At 37.7% G+C, this 22424-nt stretch overlaps 1 protein-coding gene across 1 annotated transcript; it reads left to right on the top strand.

The window, feature by feature from the left end:
* The first annotated feature begins 525 nt into the window (after positions 1–525).
* Positions 526–21405, top strand: LOC112562115 (cadherin-23-like). Its single transcript, XM_025235138.1, has 36 exons — positions 526–1028; positions 3442–3505; positions 3954–4189; positions 4563–4604; positions 4795–4890; positions 5859–5948; positions 6175–6309; positions 6927–7046; positions 7311–7395; positions 7760–7881; positions 8390–8593; positions 9002–9154; positions 9417–9584; positions 9910–9977; positions 10240–10480; positions 10617–10874; positions 11311–11383; positions 11728–12176; positions 12386–12524; positions 13009–13203; positions 13689–13996; positions 14169–14690; positions 14986–15192; positions 15660–15873; positions 16013–16179; positions 16457–16591; positions 16915–17145; positions 17529–17617; positions 17967–18053; positions 18225–18290; positions 18776–18839; positions 19007–19134; positions 19480–19520; positions 20176–20227; positions 20494–20556; positions 20811–21405. The coding sequence occupies exons 2-36, from the start codon at positions 3463–3465 to the stop codon at positions 21061–21063; spliced, it is 5544 nt and encodes a 1847-aa protein (XP_025090923.1). The 5' UTR covers positions 526–1028; positions 3442–3462; the 3' UTR covers positions 21064–21405.
* Positions 21406–22424: the final 1019 nt, after the last annotated feature.

Below are 22424 nucleotides of genomic sequence, written 5' to 3'. Positions count from 1 at the left end.
TAAGGACGTGATTTGACCTGAATGCCCAAGTAACATTTCTTCACCGCCAGTGGCTGTTGCAACTCTATACTTTCCAGTGCGCTGAGTGCTGGTTGACAAGAAACAGCACGAACACGGCACTTGAAAACAAAGTTTGCGGCTTTCGAGAACAGCACGACCAGTAATTTATTACCAAATTATTACGGCCAGCAATTCAATCTCTTTATCTTAATATCAATGACAGTTCCCCGTTTATTGTTTTGTTTGTTTTTTTTTTAAATAAAAGATGCATGTGCAATATTGATGCCGAATGATTTCCGTTTCTTTCTGGACAACATTACTCTCTGTATTATCTGTGTAATGATGATTCTACTTTCTGAGTTAAGAACAAATGTGGGAGACCCTGTGTATGCCTGGTGATAGCGAGATCAAACACTTTTGTTTCCTTGTGACTCACAAGAGTTTAATGTAAGCTGTTGACAGCAGAAATAGAAGTGTGAGTGTAGTTCTTCCTGTTTGATAATGATTAATTTTACCTGGGGTGGAGAGAAGGGGGAATTCGCATGACTGTAAACACATCTTGTTAGAGGGCAAGGGACAGGACAACCTTATCGGTTTGGGAAGAGGAGTAATGGAACTACAAAAGATTAGCCTGTGATAAGGTGACTGACGGGTGACCATACCTACATTCTCACTGGGTGCACTCTGACTCCCTCCCCGCCACCCGGATCTCGAGACACTTTGATTAGCGAGTTGTGTGCAGGACCTGTGAATGTGTGGAACCATGTTGGCACAGGTGTGTGTACAGGTGTGTGTGCAGATGTGTGTACAGGAGTCATTGCACAGGTTAAACTGACTGCACACTGTATTTATATCGGGAAACGTTCCCAGAAGGCCTTGTTCAGGACTAAATGAACTGAGAACTGTATCTGTTGTGAGACTAGACTGTGCGGTAGGATATTTTAAAGAGATAAATACGGAACACACATCGACTTGTATTAACCTTCATTTCTGAGGCAAAGGTTCCTCTGAAATTTACAAAATCTAAGGTAAGAGGCTTTTTCAGTTTGAGGGCTATGATGTTGGTGAGAGATGAAAGCTTGTGTGAGAGACAGAGAGGGAGAGAGAGTGCGTAATTAGAATAATTCGATAAGCCGTTAGTTTTTCCAAGAACCACTCACCTGAGTATACAGATGATCAATAACTTGTCTTGTCGAGTATTCAGACTAATTTTAGCAAGTTAATAGTAGCTAGTATGAAAGTCGTGTTTTTATAAAATTTATATTAATATTTTCCTAGATTTCGGGTAGTATTGTCAGGAATGTCTACTTTTATTAAGCCAGATTAAAAGTTTTGTGAGGATGGGGATGGCTTCCAAAACAACTCCAGTTAGCTGAGAAGCATTCAGGTGTGCTTAGCATTGAGTCTTTTGATGTGTGGGCCCCACTGTCTTCAGTGACCAGAACACTTCTGTAACGCCCAGAACTCATTTTGCCTTGAAGTAAAGTTTTGTTTAAAAGCATAAAAACTGTAAGTCATTAAAATACCTTTTTATGAACGTTCGTGTCGTAAAACTAATTAAGAGAATCCTGCCTGTGTTATAAAAGAGGTCTCTCTAAATCCACCTGTGGTTAATTTATTTTTTTATTTTGAAGATAACTTCAAGATAACAGTTTATTAATTGTATGTCCGACCATATTATCGCTCCCGGCTTTTCTCTTGGCTTGACACTAGAAACGACCAGGTACATTTTATTTGTGCCATGCAATCAATCCGACCACAAGGAGCAGTGTCTGACAGGGGGGCAGGGTAGAATATTTGATAGTAAACATCAGGCAGCTTTGAGAAACACTTGTCATTGTAGAGGCTATCAAGATACATTCACTTCTATCCACAAAACACATCTATAACTGTCAATGTCCTTGTTACTCTTTTTTTTTACATTTTAATGTGGTAAACTTATCTAATATCGTTAGTATTTCTTGATTATATTCAATCGTCATGCTTTAGCACTAGCTGCCATTGCTCTGCAAAATAACAGAATAGACTTTGTAACTTTGTGCTAAACTAGATATGCGGTATGTAAATGTTTTTATTTTTATTTTATTATTAAACATTGGATTAAATTTTCTTCAGTTAAATACTAGTAATACTTTAGTGAGATTTAAGGACTCAGTTTTAATGTATAAATCGGCGTTTATAGAGAATTCTCGTCGTGGTCATATGTCACAATCTTTCTCAGTCTCTATGTGCTCCGTTCCTTCTCTTTTCCCTTCCTTGATGAGCTGTAGTAGGCAATGAAGGAGACAGCGAGGAACTGCTTGTGAGGGCTGTAAACAGTTTCACTCATTGATCGACTGATTGAAACAGTTGTCATACGTGGAACAAACGATGGAATAACTAACCACTACTTATTTAAGATAGAATCATTATCTGCACAGAATTGCAAACAGGTAAGTAGATAGATACAAAGGCCTATTATTACTACTACTAAGGTCCATTTCCTGACAGCATGAGCAACACTAATAGCACTAGCTTGCAGTAGTCGCCATCTTTCTCTAGCATGTTATCGCTTGTATGCGATAATGGACTGGAACCACCACACCCCAGGACCAGGGGGAGAGAAGGTCGCTAGGTGCTAACTCGAGGACTGACGCCAAGCAGCAGCTAAGACAGCTTTAGTTTATTAGCGGCTAATTATTTATGAGAGTTAGCTACCTGCTGGGTGTCAACCATTGAGCTAGCACCTGGTTACGAAGTTTGAATCTGGCTTCTTGCGTCCTGTTCCTTCCCTTTTTAAATCACTCTCTTGCTTTGAACTACGAACCACTTGTATTAAATGGCGATAAATCTCGGACCTTTCACATGAACGGGTTAGCAGGGTACGATTCGTGTTTCAAATGACTGACCTGAGCTTGGTGCAGAAATGTTATTTGCTGAAGTCTTAGCGAAGAGCACCCTTCTTTTTGAAGACACCCGTATACACATATTACCAGGCACACATGCAAGACCCGTGAAGCTACAAATAACCACACACAAACTTAATTAACTTTTAGTCCCAGCTCTCTTATTAGCTATAGCCTTAACGAGTAACTTGTCAAGTTTGTGGTCTTGATCTTTTTGATGTTTGTAAGCTTCTTTCCTTTTTTTCAGAACAGAGAGCTCAGATTTTAGGAAATAGTATTTTTATCAGATTCAATCCAGTCATATCCAAATTGCCTGCGCAAAAGTCGTGACAGCATTGCTGCTTCATAAAAGTAGAATAATTTATAAATAATAATATGAAATGAATGAACTAAGAGTTGGCAAAATACAGAGAATATAAAAAGCCTCGTTCTCGTGTCTACGATGAATATTTGACTATCTAAACTAATTTATAACAGGAAAATCTAGTTTAGTTCAGGCAATAGAGAAGCATCAAACTTGTTCTTAGTACTTAAATTTCTTCACTCTTTATGCCAGAAACACAATCTTTTGGAAAAGATGGACAAAAGGATACTGGGATGTTGCCTTGCAACAAATTTCTGTAAGTTTCAAATTCCTGTTGTCATTATATATAATTTAATAACTATATTTCTGCACGAACATGTGGTGTCCATTGTGCTTTTAAGTGTTTCGCCTGTCTGATCACGTATGTATTAAAGTCATGAGATTGTAACTTTTTTCTTATAATAGATAAAGCCTAGTGCAAGATACTTTTTCACAAAATTTGGGCAAATAATCACCTCCGTTCTCTATCATCACTTTGCAACAAATCTGTTAGCATTCGTGACGTCACAGCTGTACATAGAACTGTCCAATTAAAAGATGATCTCATTCCTCCCGTTAGCTGAGACCTTTTTAAAGGTCCTGACGTCTGTGTTGCTAATTTGTTTCTGTTTAAGTCAATTTTAATTTGATTTTTAGTGAATCTGTTTAACACAGTACCTATGCGTTTCGTATTTTACCTTTGCTTTGTGTATTCTTCTGGACAGTGTTGATGCTGGCACAGGCTATTTCACTGCCTAAGGTAACAATCGAGCAATACTACACTTGCCTCGAGAACACCACTCGAGGCACGGTTCTTTTCAACATGACGGCCAAGTACAGTGATGGCCATCGTGAGATGAGAGTGAGCACAGGTGACTCCGACAGGTATGTTAAGGTTCAGCATGTCAACGGATCAGACGGCGTGTGGAATGTGATACTGAACACAGAGTTAGACTGGGAGGTGAGTCTTGACACAAATAACAGCTAATGCAAATTAGAACAGAACAGCTGTACTCAGTCCCTTTTTATCTATGAATATGAATGAATGTTCACCAGTGTGAAAATTTTAAAATTCGCTTTAGAAAATTAGATGATGATGATGATTATTATTGTTGTTGTTGTTGTTGTTGTTGCTGCTGCTGCTGCTGCTGCTAAAACCATTTTCACACATTTTGTATAAAGAATTGCAAACCAAGGCGGTAGATCTCTCTCAATACTTCAAAGCATCGCTTGAAAATGTTGTGTGAGCTAGCAGAAGAAGTGATTTTCCAGAGTCATTAATCTACCATAAATTAATAAGTAAAACCATAAATTAATTTCTTGGGTTTTTTCAGATCATGAGGGCTATTCATCTGGTCTTTGTTGCTGAAGGAGACGTAAGTTGCACCACTGACTGTGTCAGGACTGCTGCACGTGAAATGTGAATTCTGTACTCTTCGGTTTGGACAATATTTATCAGATTTTAGTGTGAACACTTCGAAACTAAATAACTAGTTGCCTTGTTTAATGCCAATAGAATTTTATCGATGCAATAGTTATAACATAACAAAACCGTCTCATCTACAGGACACTTTTAATATTCACACTCAGCTGATTGTAGAGGACGTCAACGACAATGCCCCAACATTTAGAAACCTTCCCTACACTGCTGGTGTCCAAGAGGTGTGCTTACTTTGTCTTTATACAAACTTTCCAGCATGAGTGCATGAATGTGTGTGAATACGGATGTAGACGAAAAATATCTAAAAAAAAGCTAGCTGCTCTTGAACAAGTTATTTGACGGTATTATGACGAGAGTTTGACACAAATCTGTGAAAGGACATGGAAGTTTGCTGTCCATTCCTCGTCTGTAAGTTGCACCGACTAAGCCCCAACGAACACGGAAGATGATTCCTCGAATCAGTTCTCTGTGAGGAAACGGAGGCACGACTGCGCAATGATATCGGTCGAATCAACACGAGAAATAATGTGTAATGCACTGGGAAACAAGGACGTTTGAGAAGAAAAAAAAACCTAGCAGACATCCCTCAACCTGACCGGGTAGCGACTCCTAGAGACTAGCGTGTGTATGTGTGAATGCAGTGAATGACACAGATATGCAATTATCAACATTTGATGAGACAGAAGTATGATTTTACACTATCTTAACATTAAAAGAATGACAATACACAATGCTAGCCGTTGTTCTTTAAAATAATGAATATATTTTAAAAGCACCCGTGACTATAGATATTAATTTGATCACTAAACTACCTTGTCACTATCTGCTATGAGATTTGGGAGACAGAAATGATGGCTGATGACCTTATTTGGCGTTATGTAAGTGTTGTTGAAGTTGTGGTGATTGTACGTTGACCCCATGATAGCCTTTGTGGAAGTATGGCTGACAAGTACACTTTTATTTATCCTCTGTATCGTCAGTAAGAGAAGTAATGAGTCATAATATTCATGGCTTGTATGGCGGATATCATAATATTCAGCCATCTTAGCCGCAATGACATCTCAATGATAAGAATACATAATTAAAAAATGAAACTCTGTCTCAGCAATATCAGTACAAAAAGGACACGTTCTGTCTGATAATTGCGAAAGAATTCCAGGGAGAAAACAATCAAGTATTTATTTTGCAGGGCGCATCTGTGGGAACAACTGTTTACACTAAGATCAATGCCATGGACCCGGACAATGGACAAGGTGGCGCAGTCAGCTATTACATGACTGTAAGCTGAACTATCTTACATAATGAGTGATTGTTAACACCTTAGAAACTCTATGACAGGCATGAATCTTACTTGTGAATTCTCCCTGAAATGCGACTTTACTTTGTCTCTAAAAGTTACTAATTGCATGTAAGTGCATGTTTGTGTTGGTGTGTGTGTGTTTGTGAGTACGCGCACGTTCGTGTGTATATTTGTCTATGTTTTTTTTTTCTTTTTTCTGCGGCAGTGTGTTTATCCACAGTCTGAAAGTGCGAGAGTCCAAGGCACATTTGTCATCGATTTGGTCTCTGGAAAGGTTACACTCAATGGTTCCCTGGACTACGAAACAGCGAACTTCTATCATTACATCGTGACAGCAATGGTCAGACACCTACACATGAACTTTTAGCATCATTAGTCTCGCATAGGCTGCTGTTACTAAAGCTTGTATTTATTTCAAGAAAGACTTTTTCCACGTGTCATCTTTCATGGAGGTTTTGCCCCTTCCTTTTGAAAAATATGACCATGAGGAGGATATCTGAGTGTTAAGAGAATGAGAATCGAGACTAACTAGTCGATGTGATACTTGTGTGGCGCAGTAATTTTTCACAAATGATTTGTCTTTCGCTCTGGTACCTGACCCTTTAAACAGAACTGGGGAAGAAATGTTAGTGCCGAAAAGTAGATGGATGGACACGGAGCTATTAAAAATTTGCCCTCAAGAGATGTACAGTCTCAATTAACTCATTTTTAAGTATCTTTAAAGTAAAACTCATATTTGGGATACATATCAATGCATGTATAGAGTTGATCCGTTAATACTGGTAGTCGGGGACACAGATGGATAGATGCAGCGGTTGACATACATCGCCACCTGTTTTGTATCGTGAAATATTTGGAAGTCTTAAGTTGTTACCTTTGCATTTACATATCATATTTTATTTAGTGTATTTTTAAGTAATTGGTGTTAAGAAACACAAGATGTTTTGTTTTCCACAGGACGGTGGCGGTCTCAGCTCCACAGCGGATCTCTTCATCACAATACAAGATGTTCAGGACTCGCCCCCCTTCTTCACTGGCTTGCCTTACATCGCCTACATTGACGAAGACGCCCAAGTGGTAAACTTACATCCACTTACTGAGAATTGTTGGAATCTGTAAGAAGAATAATGTGTTTTAGTGTCTTCAAAAGTCGGTTCTGGTAACATATCTAGAAATATTAATAAAATAAACATTAAAATGGCGTAGTAAAATAAAAAAAATCTTTAAAAAAGTATAATCCATCAAAAAATGCGTAAAGCTAATATTTTCGTATGTTCCTACTTCCTTTGTCAATCTATTTGAAGTTACATTGCCTATTTTTCGCTTGTATGTTTTCCTCAGAACACTACCATACTCACTGTTGTAGCCCAGGATGGAGACAGAGGCCTCAATGTGTCCAACCCTCTCACATATAACATCAGTCAAGGTAAAATCACAACTTATATGATGTGTTATTTCTACAAATTTAGAAAATGTTTCACAATTTTAAAACATTTAAATAGTTGAACTAAATGTATGAGTTTTAAAGTTTCAAAACAACTTCAAGAGATTGCAAGATGGTCACAAAAGTTAGACGGTTAAGTGGTAATCAAATTATTATTCTCACCAAAAGGTTAATATTATTTGCTCAAGTGACTGGATTTTATGTCGCTAATTACAAATACAACACTCAAAAGCGCCACTGTAAGGCATCCCCATTTTTTCTATTTCGACTTTGAGCTGTTGATAAATGTAACCGATCCTAAAGTTGTTTATTTTTTCAGTACTAATGTTAATCGTCTCTGTTCCAGACCTATGTGTAGGTTTATTTCAAATGAACAGCGCTGGAACCCTTTCTGTTGGAAGTAAAGCTCTCGATCGAGATATGTCGACACTAAAGAACACAAATGGAGTATGTAACGTCATCGTGCAGGTAAAAATATACAGGTGATATCGTGTGGTGAGACAAACAAAAATATTGTAGATGCCGTATCCAATCAAAAACGTATTATAAAAAATGCCTGATTGTATACTGTGTAATAAAGTACTGCGACCACGAAATAAAAAACAGAAGATATTGTCACCGAAACACCTTCCGGGCTGTTATTAAGAAAAGTGGAAGGTTTCTTCTGCATCGCACTCACAACATGTGTAATTTTCTTTCTTAAAAGAGCAACTAATTGTTCATTTGAGCGTAATTCTGTTTAAAGATATCCCAGGCACTAGAAGCTACTTCCTAAATAGTTTGAGACAGCGGTTAACCTAACATTCTCCCGTCAAGAAAACATACAGAAATATTACAGTAATAAAAAATCGTTAAATTGAAATGTTTTAGTAACAAGTATCCTGGTAAACATCATAGAAAAAATTAAATGACTAAAAGGATAAAAAAAAACGTATGAAGGAAAGATGACATGAAGAAACTTTTGTTACTGTCTCAGGCCACTGAAGTTAACAAACATCCTCCCCAAATGGGGAATGTGACAGCCACGGCGACTGTGACCATCACCATACGTGACGTCAACAACAACCCTCCCACGTTCTCCAACACTTCCTATACCGCGACGATCAGAGAAAATTCGCCACCCGGGGTACCACTGACCCTAAATGGTAGTGCACAGATCACAGTGTCAGACAAGGATCGGGTTCGTATAGAGAACACACGTGCTTAAACCCAAAACTGTCATTGAGAAGCACAGGTGGAAGGACAAATCATAATGAAATGCTTTTAGAAACATGTAGTCCATTTTAACTTTAGGACATTTGATTCTGACTTATCTCTGCCAGTCGTTTAGGAATTTCAAAAGAGTTCTTATATAAACTAAGTTAAGCATATTTAAAAATGATGAGCTAAACTGAGTACTGAATGCTTTCTATACCTTTTCTAAAGTGCGCTATAGACTTGAGATTCATTCGACAGCAACATTGTAAATTTCTTGAAATACATGTCAAGCATATGTTATTTCAATTTATTTTCCATTGAAATCACGATTTATTTAAACCAGTTTATCAACTGTTTTGCTTAATCAGCATCTATGATTATCTTTTATCAGGGTGACAACAGCGCCATAAAGATATTTCTCATCAACATGACCGACACGTTTGAACTGGAGCAGAGCAGCTTCCAGGATACAGGATCGGTCTTCATTCGGGTCAAAAACAACTCAAAACTCAACTACGAAGAATCTAAACAACTCTTTTTTGAAGTAATTACATATATACCTCCTGCATATAAATTTCTTGAAAGAAGGTATTCAGTTATTGTAAGAATATAAAGAGCTGTTCCTTTAAAATATTGTTTGTTGTGTAGCTTTGAGAAAAGCAAAGATCCTATTGAAGCGGTTCTTTAGCAAAAGACATCCATCATCTCAGAAGTTCTCGTTTTACAAGAAATTTAAACTTTATTTTATGTTTATTTACAGTGAGTTTTTTGTAGCATAAAACTTTGTAATTGACGGACTCTTTCAGATCTTGGCGAGGGACACTCCAATTAACGGCACGGCGTTGTCGGCGTCTGCCACGGTGACAGTCAACATCGAGCACGTCAACGAGTTCGCTCCGGAATTTAACGAAACGGACATCAGAGCGTCTGTACCCGAGGGAAGTCCACCCGGATACCAGGTTTTTCATTTTCAGGTTAGTTTATCGACACTGAATTTCAGCAATATTTACGCAGCTGAACTGTTACATATGTAAGGCTTTCTTCGTGTTGTTTGGAAGAATACACGGACAAAATTTTGGCAAATATTTTTTTATTTAAAATTATATTTACTGTAAACGCAATGTCTCCTTTTATATCCTCATTTAATTAGCATTATTTCCTGACTTGATAATAAATAACAACTTAAAATAGATTCTTTAGTTCATCTTTCTTATACAGCTGCCACTCTAAGCAAGCTAATGTGCTGAAATTAATAAAAGCAAATAACTTATTCAGTGTGTGTATCCTATCTAATCGAAGGCCTTTGACAAAGATTTGGGAGGAAGTGACGAGAAGATCACATACTCACTTCAGAATGATGGAGGGATGTAAGTATGTGACGTTTGTTTAGTTAAAGTTTTTAGTCTATTATAGTTTGTCTGCTTCTAACATTTTACCCAATTTTGTTCAGTTATCAGTTTACTTGTCATCATTATATAAAATTATCGAATCGTAGTCATCACGATGACTATCTTCGTGTTAGAGACTTGAACTCTTTCGAAACGGAAATGTTAAAGGGTAGGCATACATCTTTTTTATTTTTCAAAATGTAACCAACGTGTATAATTTTTGTTTTTGTAATTACCACAGATTTGACATCGATTCGCACAGTGGCAACGTGACGGTGGCTTCAAACACAACAGACCGCGAGACGACTGCCAGTTACATTTTGCTCGTACAAGCTCAAGATGGCGGAGGACTTCTCAACGTGACGTCACTAACGATCTCTATCAGCGATGTAAACGATAACCCACCTGTTTTTAGAAGAAATCAGTACGAAGCCATCTTACCAGAGGGTGAAAAGAATTTTACCAGACCTCTGCGTCTTGAGGTAAGACTGCATTCTGTTTACTCGTCTTTACTAAGGGCTTTATTTGTTTACATTTATTCTCATCACATATGTATAGAAATGGCTCCCACTTCACATTCAAGATGAACTTATGGTGGTGTGTTCTTTGCTGCCATAGGCAACAGACGAAGATGAGCAAGGGACGCCGAACAGCAACATCACCTACAGTCTTCTACCATCTACCACTCCCCCTGGACTTGTCGGTCACTTTGAAATCAACCCTCTGACTGGGGACCTTGTAGTCAAGATGTCACTGGACTTCGATGCCATGTCAACCAGAGGCAGAAGCTCAGAAACCTTAACTCTGACAGTGGAGGCCAGAGATCAAGGAACTGTACCCCTGAGCTCGACAGTAGATGTTACCATCACACTTCTAGTAAGATTGATGACTAGTAACTTCCTACTTCTCTTTTACATTTTTCTTTGTAAGCGACAGCTGAGCATAGATCATCATCATCTTCGTCGTCGTCGTCGTCATCATCATCATTTGTTCAGCACTCAAAGAAGATAGCAGACTTTTCATTTATTATTATATATTTATGCTCTTGCAAAGGCTTCTCGCTGCTGTTTTGTATTTCAAAAATTTACTTGATTATTAATTAATACAGTTTTAGAATCATGTGGTGTATATGTATGAGTGTGTTTGTGTTTGACGAGGTTTATAAAGCGTATGTGGGCAAATAAACAATCTTTTTTTAAAAGAGAAATCTAGATATCACGTTGAATAAATATAATTTAAAAAGCAGCAGCTTTCTGACTTTGTTATTTCCTTGATTTTAAAATTATTTAAAACGTTGTTGTTAAATGTGCAGGACAAAAATGACAATGCTCCAAACTTTGACAAATTATCATACAACGCAAGTATTCCTGAAAACAGCACTCAAGGTTTCATATTATTTTGCTTTTATAAATAATATGTTTATGAATTTTCTCAAACATATTTTAAAGGTATCATTTGTTTAAAATTAAAAATAAAATAAACTGTGTAAAAATTCTATAAATTGTTTTTGTTATTTGATTAATGATACTTTTACAAAAATAAAATTAGTATACAGCTTCATTTTTGTACTAATTTATCTAAGATGAGTCATATTGCTGAAACATGTTTTATATGTTTTGGAATATGTTTTCTTAAAAAAATCTTTAATGTAAATCTCAAATTAACCACTTTGGAACATATTTCATCCACTTTTATGTGTGTCTGTAGTCATGTGATCATATTCTTACAGGTGAAAGTGTCATCAAGCTTACAGCCTCTGACAATGACACCAGCGCACCAAACAACATCATTTTCTTCGTCCTGGACTCCGGAGGTTTCGACAATTTCCGAGTAAACAGCACCTCGGGGTTAGTAACAGTAGGCCCAGGAGCGAAGCTTGACCGAGAAAAGGAAGATAACTTCCAACTGTCTGTTCTCGTCCTGGACAGGGGTGATCCCCCCAGATCAAGCAGCGCCACCGTCTCTGTCTTCCTCCTCGACATCAACGATGAACCTCCGATGTTCGGAGCAGCGCAGGGGGAGCGAAAAGTTGCGGAGAATTCCACGGTGGGCGACACGGTCCTTGTCATGACTGCCACAGACCCCGACACAGATCACCTGCTGACCTATGAACTTCTGAAGAATGAAACACAAGCCTTCAATGACCGCCTTCTCCATGTCAACAACAGAGAAGTGTGGGTAAGTCATACTTTCTAGCATTGCTTCTTATTCCTCCCTTTCTCCATTATGTGCTCCTTTGTACAGCTGTAATAATTTCTTTAAACGAGGGGTAATTGTTCCTGTAAAAAGGTAAAAGGATTACAAATATTTGATAAGAAAAAAATTAAGAAAAATTCGGCCTACACAGTGTGTTTTAGACATAAATAAACAATTGGTAATCGTCGCAGGACTGGTTTGCTGTCAACTCCACGACTGGTGCTGTTTATGTCAACTCCACCTGTGACAGAGAAACTGCGGACCTTATTGTTCTCAGCATCATGGTGACTGATATCAAGGCCCAGATAAACCTGCCCCAGACTGCTGTTGGTGAGGACGATGCAACTGTTTAGGATTTAGTTTTGCTTCACAATGGGGATCTTTTGCCAAGCTGACTGTGGTATGATGAGCGCCATTAACTCTACATTCTTCTGTTTTGAGTACCGATCTCAGCGACGCCTCGTTAAAGCAGAAAGAAGAGCGAGGATGGGAAAGCTGTCAAACCTTTTGTTATTTCACAAGTTTTTATTTTAAATGTTAATTTCCATTTCTTTTAATTGAAAACATTTCCACTTCTGGGCACCAGATGATTATTTTTTAAACGTACATAAACTCCACGGTCCGTTGTCCTACACTTCCAGAATCCTGTCTAGTATCTAGTCACGCGTTATTCCTCTTGTTCTTTTGTTTTTAATCTACCTTTATAATATTTCGTAATTTTTTGCTCCCCATTTTATTAACTTTATACTGCAATAGAAAGAGGTCCAAGAAATGGTTAATAGCGTTTATTTATTTTTTTTATTTTGATTTTCAGCAACTGTTAAAGTCACTCTTAAGGACGTGAATGACAACAGCCCTGTCATCCAAGGGAATCCAACGCTCACTGTGTCAGAGGCAGTAACTGTGGGTACAGAGGTCGCCACTGTCACAGCTACAGACAAGGACAAGGACCAGACTGTCATTTTCTTGGTTCCAGACAATACATCGCACTTTGAAGTAACGACTTCTGGTAGGTAGACATTGGCTTCCTCCAGCTGCACTACAACTTCTCTGGATGCATTAACTAGCTGTACATAATAAAAAAAAAATTCAATAGCTTATGCACACTAGCACTGAAAGGAGTTGTGTGTCTGAAAAAAATCGTAAATTAGAAGTTTATTCCCACCTTCTGTAATGCTTTTGGTGGCATTGTAATAGCAAGCACTTTTTTTTACCCTGTCATTGTAGGTTAGTGACTAATCAACATAATAAGTGTCTACTAAACGTGATTAGTGTCTACTAAACTTGATTAGTGTCAACTAAACGTGATTTGTGTATGAGTGTCTAATAAATATAATGATGAAGGGACATCATCGTCGTCCTCTTCCGCCTTCAACCACCCCTTTCATTGCCGTCAATGTCATAGATCATCTTTGACATCATTGTCACAGAAATATCGTTTTTTAGTGAAATTATAATTGTGGTTTAGCTGCATTTTGCGAGTTTTTTTTCCAGGAAAGATTTCTTTGCGTCGGGGACTGAATAGAGAAGAACAGTCTCTAGTGAATTTCACTCTTGTGGCCACGGACAGTGGGTCCCCGCCCTTGTCCTCAAACATCACAGTCAGTGTCACTGTAGTGGACGCCAATGACAACGCCCCTGTTTTCACCAATTCCACCACACGGTATTCTGTTTACGAGAATGCTACCCGGGGTACTCTGGTTGGCATCATGACTGCTACAGACGCAGACGAAGGAGTTAACGGTCTGGTCTCGTTTGTCTTTTCTGACATCGTCCAAGACTTCATCATCAACAAAACAACGGTAATTATCGCAGTCTAAAGTTTTGACATTCATACATCTTTACTTCATACTTCTTTACATGGCGTCTCACATTAAATTTTATAGTTCAAAAACGTCCACGTTTTATATAATTATATATATACACATGGAGAGAGACAGGCAGAGACATATTTGGTTTTGTATTTGTTTTCAGGGTGAAATAACAGTCGGAGGAGGACTGGACCGTGAAATAAAGGATGTGTATATGCTAAGTGTTACTGCCTTTGACAACCCAGTGTCAGGCATCAGCCTCCATACATCTAAGCAAATTGAAATCCGTGTTCTGGATGTCAATGACCATGCGCCAGAGTTCCATCCATCTAACACAGCCATAGTGGGTAAGATTGTGGAGACCGCTATGAAGGGAGATAAAGTGTCCGACATCAGTCCAGAAATAAAAGTCACAGACCAGGACTTGGGTCAGAACTCGGAGCTGACTTATCAACTGACGCCAATGGGGAACTTCAGCTTGTTTACAGTCAACGAGACAACCGGAAGTATACTGGTCAACAGCAATCTTACAGGAATGGCGGAAGTCTACTCTTACATTCTGACGGTGACTGATGGCGGTGATCCGCCCCTGAATGCGACAGCCAATGTGACGATCACAGTCATTGATGTCAATCTCAACGCTCCTCAGTTTGTGAACATTGGACCGGTACCAGCAGTGCCTGAGGTAGAATCCTTTAGATGCTTTGACCATTTGTGTATGGTATGATCCTTAAATCTGCTTGTTCAGCAGATAAATATCATTTGGGTGGTTACAACGTGTCACACGCTTTTCGAGCAAAAGGATTTCGTGGAAACTAGGTATATTCCAGAAAAAAATTAAGCTATAAAGCTAAAAATCAGAAAATAAAATACCATTGATTATTTTCTGAAACATATTTGTTAGAAAATAATTTTACATTTGCTCATGTGTTATATTACTGTTCATGATTCATTGTGGCAACATTTCTTGTTTCTTACAGTGTGTAAGGTCCGGGTCATCCATCTACACTTTCAATGCTACTGATGACGATAAAGACAAAGACACTAACGGCAAAGTTCAGTATTTTCTGGACAACACCTTGACCAGTGCCGACGACCTGGCTTTCTTTCGTCTCGACGTCGACACTGGCGACCTCACCTTGGCTCAGGGGAAGTCATTCGACAGCGAGACCAAGGCTCGGTTTGAGGTCAGAAGGTCTTCTCTCTCGCAATGCGGGTGTTTGTAATGAATTTGCAATTCTGCTTTCAAAAAGGTGTCTTATTCTTAAAATATTATTTTAGTATATGATACACAGACCTTTGTTCCGTCTCGGATGATAGAAGTAGCATTATTAGAATAATCATTAAAAAAAACTTAGTTGAGCTAGACTATGAACACTGAATTAGGGATAAAGTGTGTGACTTTAGATGATTTCATTATATTTTTATCAGACATTTAGAAAAACAATTTTATTTACTGTTTTCTTTTCGGATGCTTCATAATGTTATTAAATATGTATAAATATGTGTACTTGTGTACAGGCATTAAAATATAAGCAGCGAACACAAATTTTGAATGAGCTTCTTTGACTAAAATCAGACACTTCTACAAATCGTGGAGAGACTAATTGCTTTCCAACACCTGTCGTCGTGTTTTTTTTTGTTTTTTTTTTAGCTATGGATCTTCGCCAAAGACAAAGGGCTTCCCTTCGTCCAAACTAGTCAATCACAACGTGTGACAATCATCATCAACGACACGAACGATAACTCACCCAAATTCAATGAAAGCGAGAAACAGTTTGAGGTTTACGAGAACTTGTCTAACGTCACCGTGGGCAACGTCTTAGCCTTTGATCCTGACATTGATGCACGGACCCTCTACAGGCTTGGTAGGTAGTTAACACCTGTTGGTCTGTCCCCGAGCTTTTAAGCACTTTATCTTTGTGTGTGTGTGTGTGTGCGTGCGTGTTGTTGGTTATATCTACGGTAACTGGAAACCCTGAATGTATGATTAATCTTATGTTCTAGAGGTCGGTGAGTTCTGGGACTATTTTAATGTCAACGCTAACTCACGCCAGGAAGGTGTACTCACGTTGCTAAAGCCACTTGACCGGGAAAAACAGAGTGAGGTCACGGTCACCATCACAGCGACAGACGACACGCCTTTCTCACAAGAATGCGGAAACCCACCCCAGGTAGGTGACGGACAAGAATTTATTGTGCAGCATGTGAAAGACCTTTCTGCAGTAGCAGCAAAAAAAAATAAATAAATAAATAAATAAATAAAAGGACAAAAATAAGTTATTTTTCGCAATTCGCCAGGACTGTTATTTGTTGTTGGGAAGACAATGGATGTATCTGAGGGTAAGCAAAGAATGTCAGAAACAAACCGACTGACGCAAAGACGGGTAGACAAACAGTTGTATAACCAGTGTCTTCAATTGTTTATGGCTAATTATTTATTTTTGTCAGGCCCAGAACACGTCCATTAAAGTGCGTGTACTGGTCAAAGATATCAACGACAACCCTCCAATCTTCACCAGCTCCGTTGTTTCCGCTGGTTTCCTAGCAACGTCAGAATACGGGACAGAGATTTTAAACCTTCAGGTAAATAACTACACTAGCATTTGGAATCACCAAGATCCCAGTTTCAGACAGTGATCATATTCACAGGGGTATGAAAAGAAGCCGATTGTGGATAAATAAGTACCTATATTGGAATATAAACAAAATTATTCATTATCAGGAGAACTTAATAATGCACTCTGATCACGTGTGAATACAAGTGCGTGGAAAGGCTCCTGAGTGAGGTTATCTAGTTTACATTGAGACAAGTGAAATATTATATTGTAATTTGTGGCGAGATTAGTAAGTTGTTTGTTTTAGGATATACATAATAATTTTCTTGGTGTGTTTTGAATTATTTCCAGGACCTAGTGACGGATGCAGACCTGGAACCTAACCGTGTGCACGCCTTCTACCCCGCGGGTCCGATAGACCCTGTTGGACACCTGAAACAGTTTGGTCTGGACAGTTCACTGCGTCTGACCGTCAACGGAAGTCTTCAGACCAACAGGTCGTTCTCCGCAGACATGCAGGGCTTGCTCCAGTGGCGAGTCTTGGTTAATGATTCAGCTGGCAGCAGCGAAACACTTCTCAAAGTCAGTTTTTGGTATAATTGTGTCTTTGTCTTTTTCTATGTCTCTATCAGTCACACGTTAAATCTTTTCCAAACACACACACAATCTCTCTATCTTTACCAGCACTGCATACCACTATGAACCTTTTATTAATTTCTTATATATTGACTGCTGGCAATGTTGTGAATGGTACACCAACATGACGTAGTACACTTGTACGGTGCTCGTTGATCGCAGGTGCTAATCGTAGCGAATATTTTATTAACCGATGGAGTCAGAAATTTACAGGTTAGTTTTATATCGGCTACATCTACCGATATCTGAAAAAAAAGCAAACCGTTCAGGTTGGTCTTTAAGCGATTGTTTCACTTACTGAGTTCAGTCATGTCAGTTGTATTTTCCAGGTCTACGTAGTTGGAACAGATAAGATTATTCGAATTTCGTTTTTTCATTCCAAAGACGACATCAGAAATATGAAGTCACAGATACTCAGGTTTGTAGCGTGTTTTCATCTTCTCTTATCCCCTACGCACACACGCACACATACAAACAAACATGTGCCATCGGGTGTACCTCTTGAAACTAATGAAGCTTAATGATTCTGATAAGCATTATCTTACATTTCTTAAATTTAAATACAGTTTCTTCTTCCTCTTTCTTTGCGAGGGCGGGAATGTATTCATGTATGCGGTCTCTGCGTGTCCAACAAGGACCTGTCATTATTTATTTCGCTAATTTTTATCTCCGAATACATTAGTCATTTATATTACTAACAGCGCCAATTTAAATTTTGACAGAGCTAATTTATTAAACTTTGTCCTATTTTCTTCTCTCAATGCTAGTTTCATGCGAAATACATCCCAGTTTGACTTCATAGACGACGGCATCATAGATTTTGTGGACACCAACGGGAATGCCGATCGCTTCAAGTAAGCACTTCAGCATCTTCATTGCTAAAAACTTGTTAACATTCTGAGTTTACTCATGCTCTGTGCAGAGTAAAGCACTTAGAAGATAAGGGCGGTAGTTCGCAGTTACAAAATGTTGACAGTCGCATGCCATTGATCCTGTGAATGTTCACATGTGAATAATGTTCACAGGTCTGTGTTACTTGTGCACGCCGTGGACAAGAACGACAACCTGGTGGATGCAGCGACCATGCAAGCGTGAGTATTTTTGCAGTTGTCGTCCTTGACATAACTCGTGAATTAATAATTGTTTTTCATGGCAAGCTCATAAAGAATTAAATTCATTTCAAGGTTTATTGCTCAAAGAAAATAATTTTAATAGTAATGGTAACAGCATCAACATACAAATTTGGCTAACGACACTCGAGATGAATTGCAGAAGCTAGTAAATAGAAGATTGAGGATAGTAAGGGCAGATATAAACGACACCTCGCAAATATGGACTTAAATTTATGTATGTTACACTCATGCATAAATAGAATCCATATAAGTCATTCTTTACCCTTACCTGTTAATGGGAATATATTTTTTCACGATTGCGAAAGACTGCCTCTCTGAGTTACTAGTTTCTACACACATGCTTGCACAGAAAGAAACGGAGAAGGAGGTTAAGATAGAAGGGCAAGTAAAGGAGATTGGACTGTTTTATCTAAAATAATTAATTGTTGTAATTATCGTTGCAGTGAAATCGATCACAATACCAATCTGGTGCAAGGTCTTAATCAATATCAAGCTCTCGCCATACAGGTAGAGTATCATCGTCCTTCATCATTTTATATTTCAAAATAGTTCATCATAATACACAGTTCCGATGGTGTATAGTTTTGGTGTTTGAAAATATTTACATGCTTTTTTTCTCAAAATTTGTCCTTTGGATTAGACTGGTCAGTATTTTTGTAAAATTTTCGTGACAGACTGCAAGGGAGGCCGAGATGAAGTCAGACGACAAAACGAGAATGGAATATATTCTTGTTGGCATTATCTGTGTCCTCGTCATTGGCTTCCTCGTCACGCTTATCGTGATGATAGCGAATATATACAGGCAAGTACAGTGCAGTGTACTTGTTTACAACGAGTGTTTGTTTTATACAAAGACAACCTAGCTTTGTATTTTATAATTTAATTGTGGTCTTTCTATATCATTAAAAATTTCGCAAAGTTATGTAAACTCCCATATCTTATAAAATATCTCGTGTGATTTTGCCACATTAAAAAAACGCTTCATCAGTTTTATTATTCTTTTAAACTCATTTGCTCAGAGTTTTTCTTATAGGCACCTCAAACATGCTATACCTGTAGGTATGGTTTTTCAAGAACAAGTATGATCCTGTCACTGCTGTTAAAGATTGTTCGGGTATGTTTTCCTAGTTATTGTTTCTGTTCACAGGTTCAAACGCAAGCTGATGGCGAGTACCACGGAAGCCGATCGTAAGTGAAAAGCCAGTTTCGCTAAACAGTGTTTCCTACACAAAAACATTAAATAGGAAAATAAATTGCATTTTAATCTATTAGTCAAAAAAAAAAAGTGATGGAGGTGTTGGTGTTCTCCGTCAAGCTAGCAACTGATGCTTTATCATGACAGCAGTCAGCCCTGTAAACAGATGCCGCTCATGCAGAGAAAAATAACAATGTGCCTGAAACGAGATCTGAACTCAGGACATCCAATTTTCTCGGAATTGGTGACCAAATGATATCAAATAGAGGATAAAGGAAATAGTGAAGGCATACGTTTGTGACTAAAATCATTTCATTAGCATGTCATCGTGTTTGCATACATTTTGTTTGTTCTTTATTGCAAGAAGTTTAAATGAAAAGTATTTTTAGAAACTGATTTACTAAGATGTAATATCTTCTGTTTCAAATTTATTTGAATTAAATACTATAATGAAATGGACGATTATATTTTTATTAAAATAAATAATTTGTACAATATCTCATGTTAATAAGTTATGATGTAGGATTTTACTGAAATGGATAAGTTTCTTTAATTTATGCGTATTCTCCTATTTTATTTTACTATAATGTATTTTCATATTTCATTTTACTGAAATATGTTCTTAACTCTTCTATTTTTTCCTTTCAGCATTGATGTCAAAATCTAGCACATTTTTAAACATGAACCCTATTACTGTGAGGTATGTCGAAGAACATTATTATTCTCATTTGTTGTTTCATGAAAACCGGCAAATTAATCATAAAAATGAATCATCAAAGGACAATTATTATAAACAGATATTAAGACCGAAATGTAGTACAGGTATTTTGCGGGCATTTTTACCATTGTTTTTAAAAAAAACCTAAGGCAGTTTCAATTTCGCTTTCTTACATAAGGGTTAGGAAAGAATGGAGATCCGCGAGAGACATGTTATGTTCATACTGTCATTCTGTCTGTTATTTACAGGAACAATCCAGTCTATGGCAAGGAGCCGACTGCGCAGACTGGCGATAATGAAGATAACAAACAGTAAAAAGTTTTCTCTAAACATTCAAGTAAACAGTATGCTTAACACGCACCACGTGATTTTCATTAGCAACTCTCCCTACCACTCGTCATTGCCCTTCTCCGTCCCCTTTTCTTCTTTCTCAATGCTCTTATATTTCTTTCTCATTCTGTCTATTTGTCTTCTTTCTTATTATTAAGTCTCACATCACATGTTTCTCAGTTCCATCTCTTTACATGATCATCATACCTGCTTCCTGTTTTTATTTTTTTTTTAGATATAACGACTTGCTTGATGACAACAATGTCGATGGTGAGCCAGCGCCGACCGAGTTCGATGAAGAGGAAGTGATGCTAGAACTGTACGGCACGGAAACCAGCTCTCCTGTTCCTCCAAGAAAAGGAAACCCACTTCTGGATGAAGTTCTTCAAGCGCATGCGTTAAGTAATGGACATGCGCAGAGCAATGAGTCAAACCAGGCTTCTGTACAGCTGAAGAATGAGACTGGCCTAAGAACATCGAAAATATAGATTCTCAAAAACATTCAGAGGAAGATGTTTTGTCAGACTTGCTCGATGAATTTATGACACCATTTGTGTGTTTTAGCGACCTGTGAAAACACAAACAAATGATTAAACACTTCTTCTTTGAGATCATCGAGCATAAACTGCACAATGGTGGACCCTCAACAGCAGGACTGGGACAAGCACAAGGACAAGGACCAACTTTATTAATCCCAGTGGGTAGCTATACTCAGGAAGTGGTCTCAGATTAAAAAATAAACAAACAAAACAAAACAAGTGCTAGTTACAAGAGAAAGATAAGGACAAGATAAGAATTACTGTTTTAATAAATGACTATTGATTTTAAAACTGAACGTTCCTTAAGTTCATTAAGTGTGTTGTTTTCAGTATTGATAGGGTCTCTAAGGTTTATTTCCTCAGCTCGACGGATATTTCGAAATAGGTCCCAAGGTAGGAGCTAACCTCCCGATTTCCAGTCTTGTTCGGTATTTCTACATTTATATTTGTGTATTTTACAAACTGTTGGCATCACATGCAATTTTGTAAAGTTTATTTTCACATCTACATTGAGAAGCTGGATGATATTGAATTATAAGAAATTTTAAAAGACCATGTCTAGTTTGGTAAATCTTTTATTTATGCACTATTATTTCTGTTAAGTTGAATTTATCGCAAGATTACTAGCCTGTGACGTGCGCAAACGTTTATTTTTAGACCATATTTGCTTACATCAACATCCGCCTTCATTAATACGTGAATTGAAATAAGGATTTGAGGAATTTACTTACCAAAAGATCTCATTTCGTATATCACTGCAAAATTTCATGTTATCGGCAGATGTGTCCTCTAATAGTATATTTTACTTAGCTCTCAGGTGAAAAAATTCAGTCAGTAAAAGCAGGCAAAAATCACAAGAACTAACGGTTCATCTTCAGATAACGAGAACGAATGAGATCCAACATTCTGCAAGTTTTGGCAAAACTGCTTCATGTAATTAATGACAGAAACAGTACAAATGGTTCTGTGAGTTCTTCTTGATATTTTGTTTATGATACACTAGCAGCATTTATAACAATTTGCACGAAACAAAATTTCTTATTAAACAGCTTTACTTTATCTGCCTATTGTTGTGTTTGTGTTATTTCGTTGCTAGCAAATAAATTGGACTACAGCCTTCAACCTGATTGTGTTTATTAATGTTTACACTGTCACAAAAACACTGCGTTTTTTAGAACCAGAAAAACTGTGATGGCTGGTGATTTTTAAAAAAAAATGACAAACGCCCTGGGAATTTAATTTTTTTTTTATCTTCAGTTTATAATAAAGGATTTTAATGTTTTAAATAAATCCAGCCTGTTGTGCAATGA

This window comes from Pomacea canaliculata, linkage group LG1 (genome assembly GCF_003073045.1).
Source record: "Pomacea canaliculata isolate SZHN2017 linkage group LG1, ASM307304v1, whole genome shotgun sequence".
Lineage (NCBI taxonomy): Eukaryota > Metazoa > Mollusca > Gastropoda > Architaenioglossa > Ampullariidae > Pomacea > Pomacea canaliculata.
Note: the sequence above shows the minus strand (reverse complement) of the source record. Positions and strands in the feature narration are given on the sequence as shown.

Bases quoted from the DNA above. Each gene is read 5' to 3' on its own strand.
- LOC112562115 (XM_025235138.1), top strand. From the start codon at position 3,463: ATGGACAAAAGGATACTGGGATGTTGCCTTGCAACAAATTTCT. The intron at 9,585-9,909 runs GTTAGTTTATCG...ATCTAATCGAAG, and splicing joins ACCAGGTTTTTCATTTTCAG to GCCTTTGACAAAGATTTGGG. The intron at 13,204-13,688 runs GTAGGTAGACAT...TTTTTTTTCCAG, and splicing joins CTTTGAAGTAACGACTTCTG to GAAAGATTTCTTTGCGTCGG.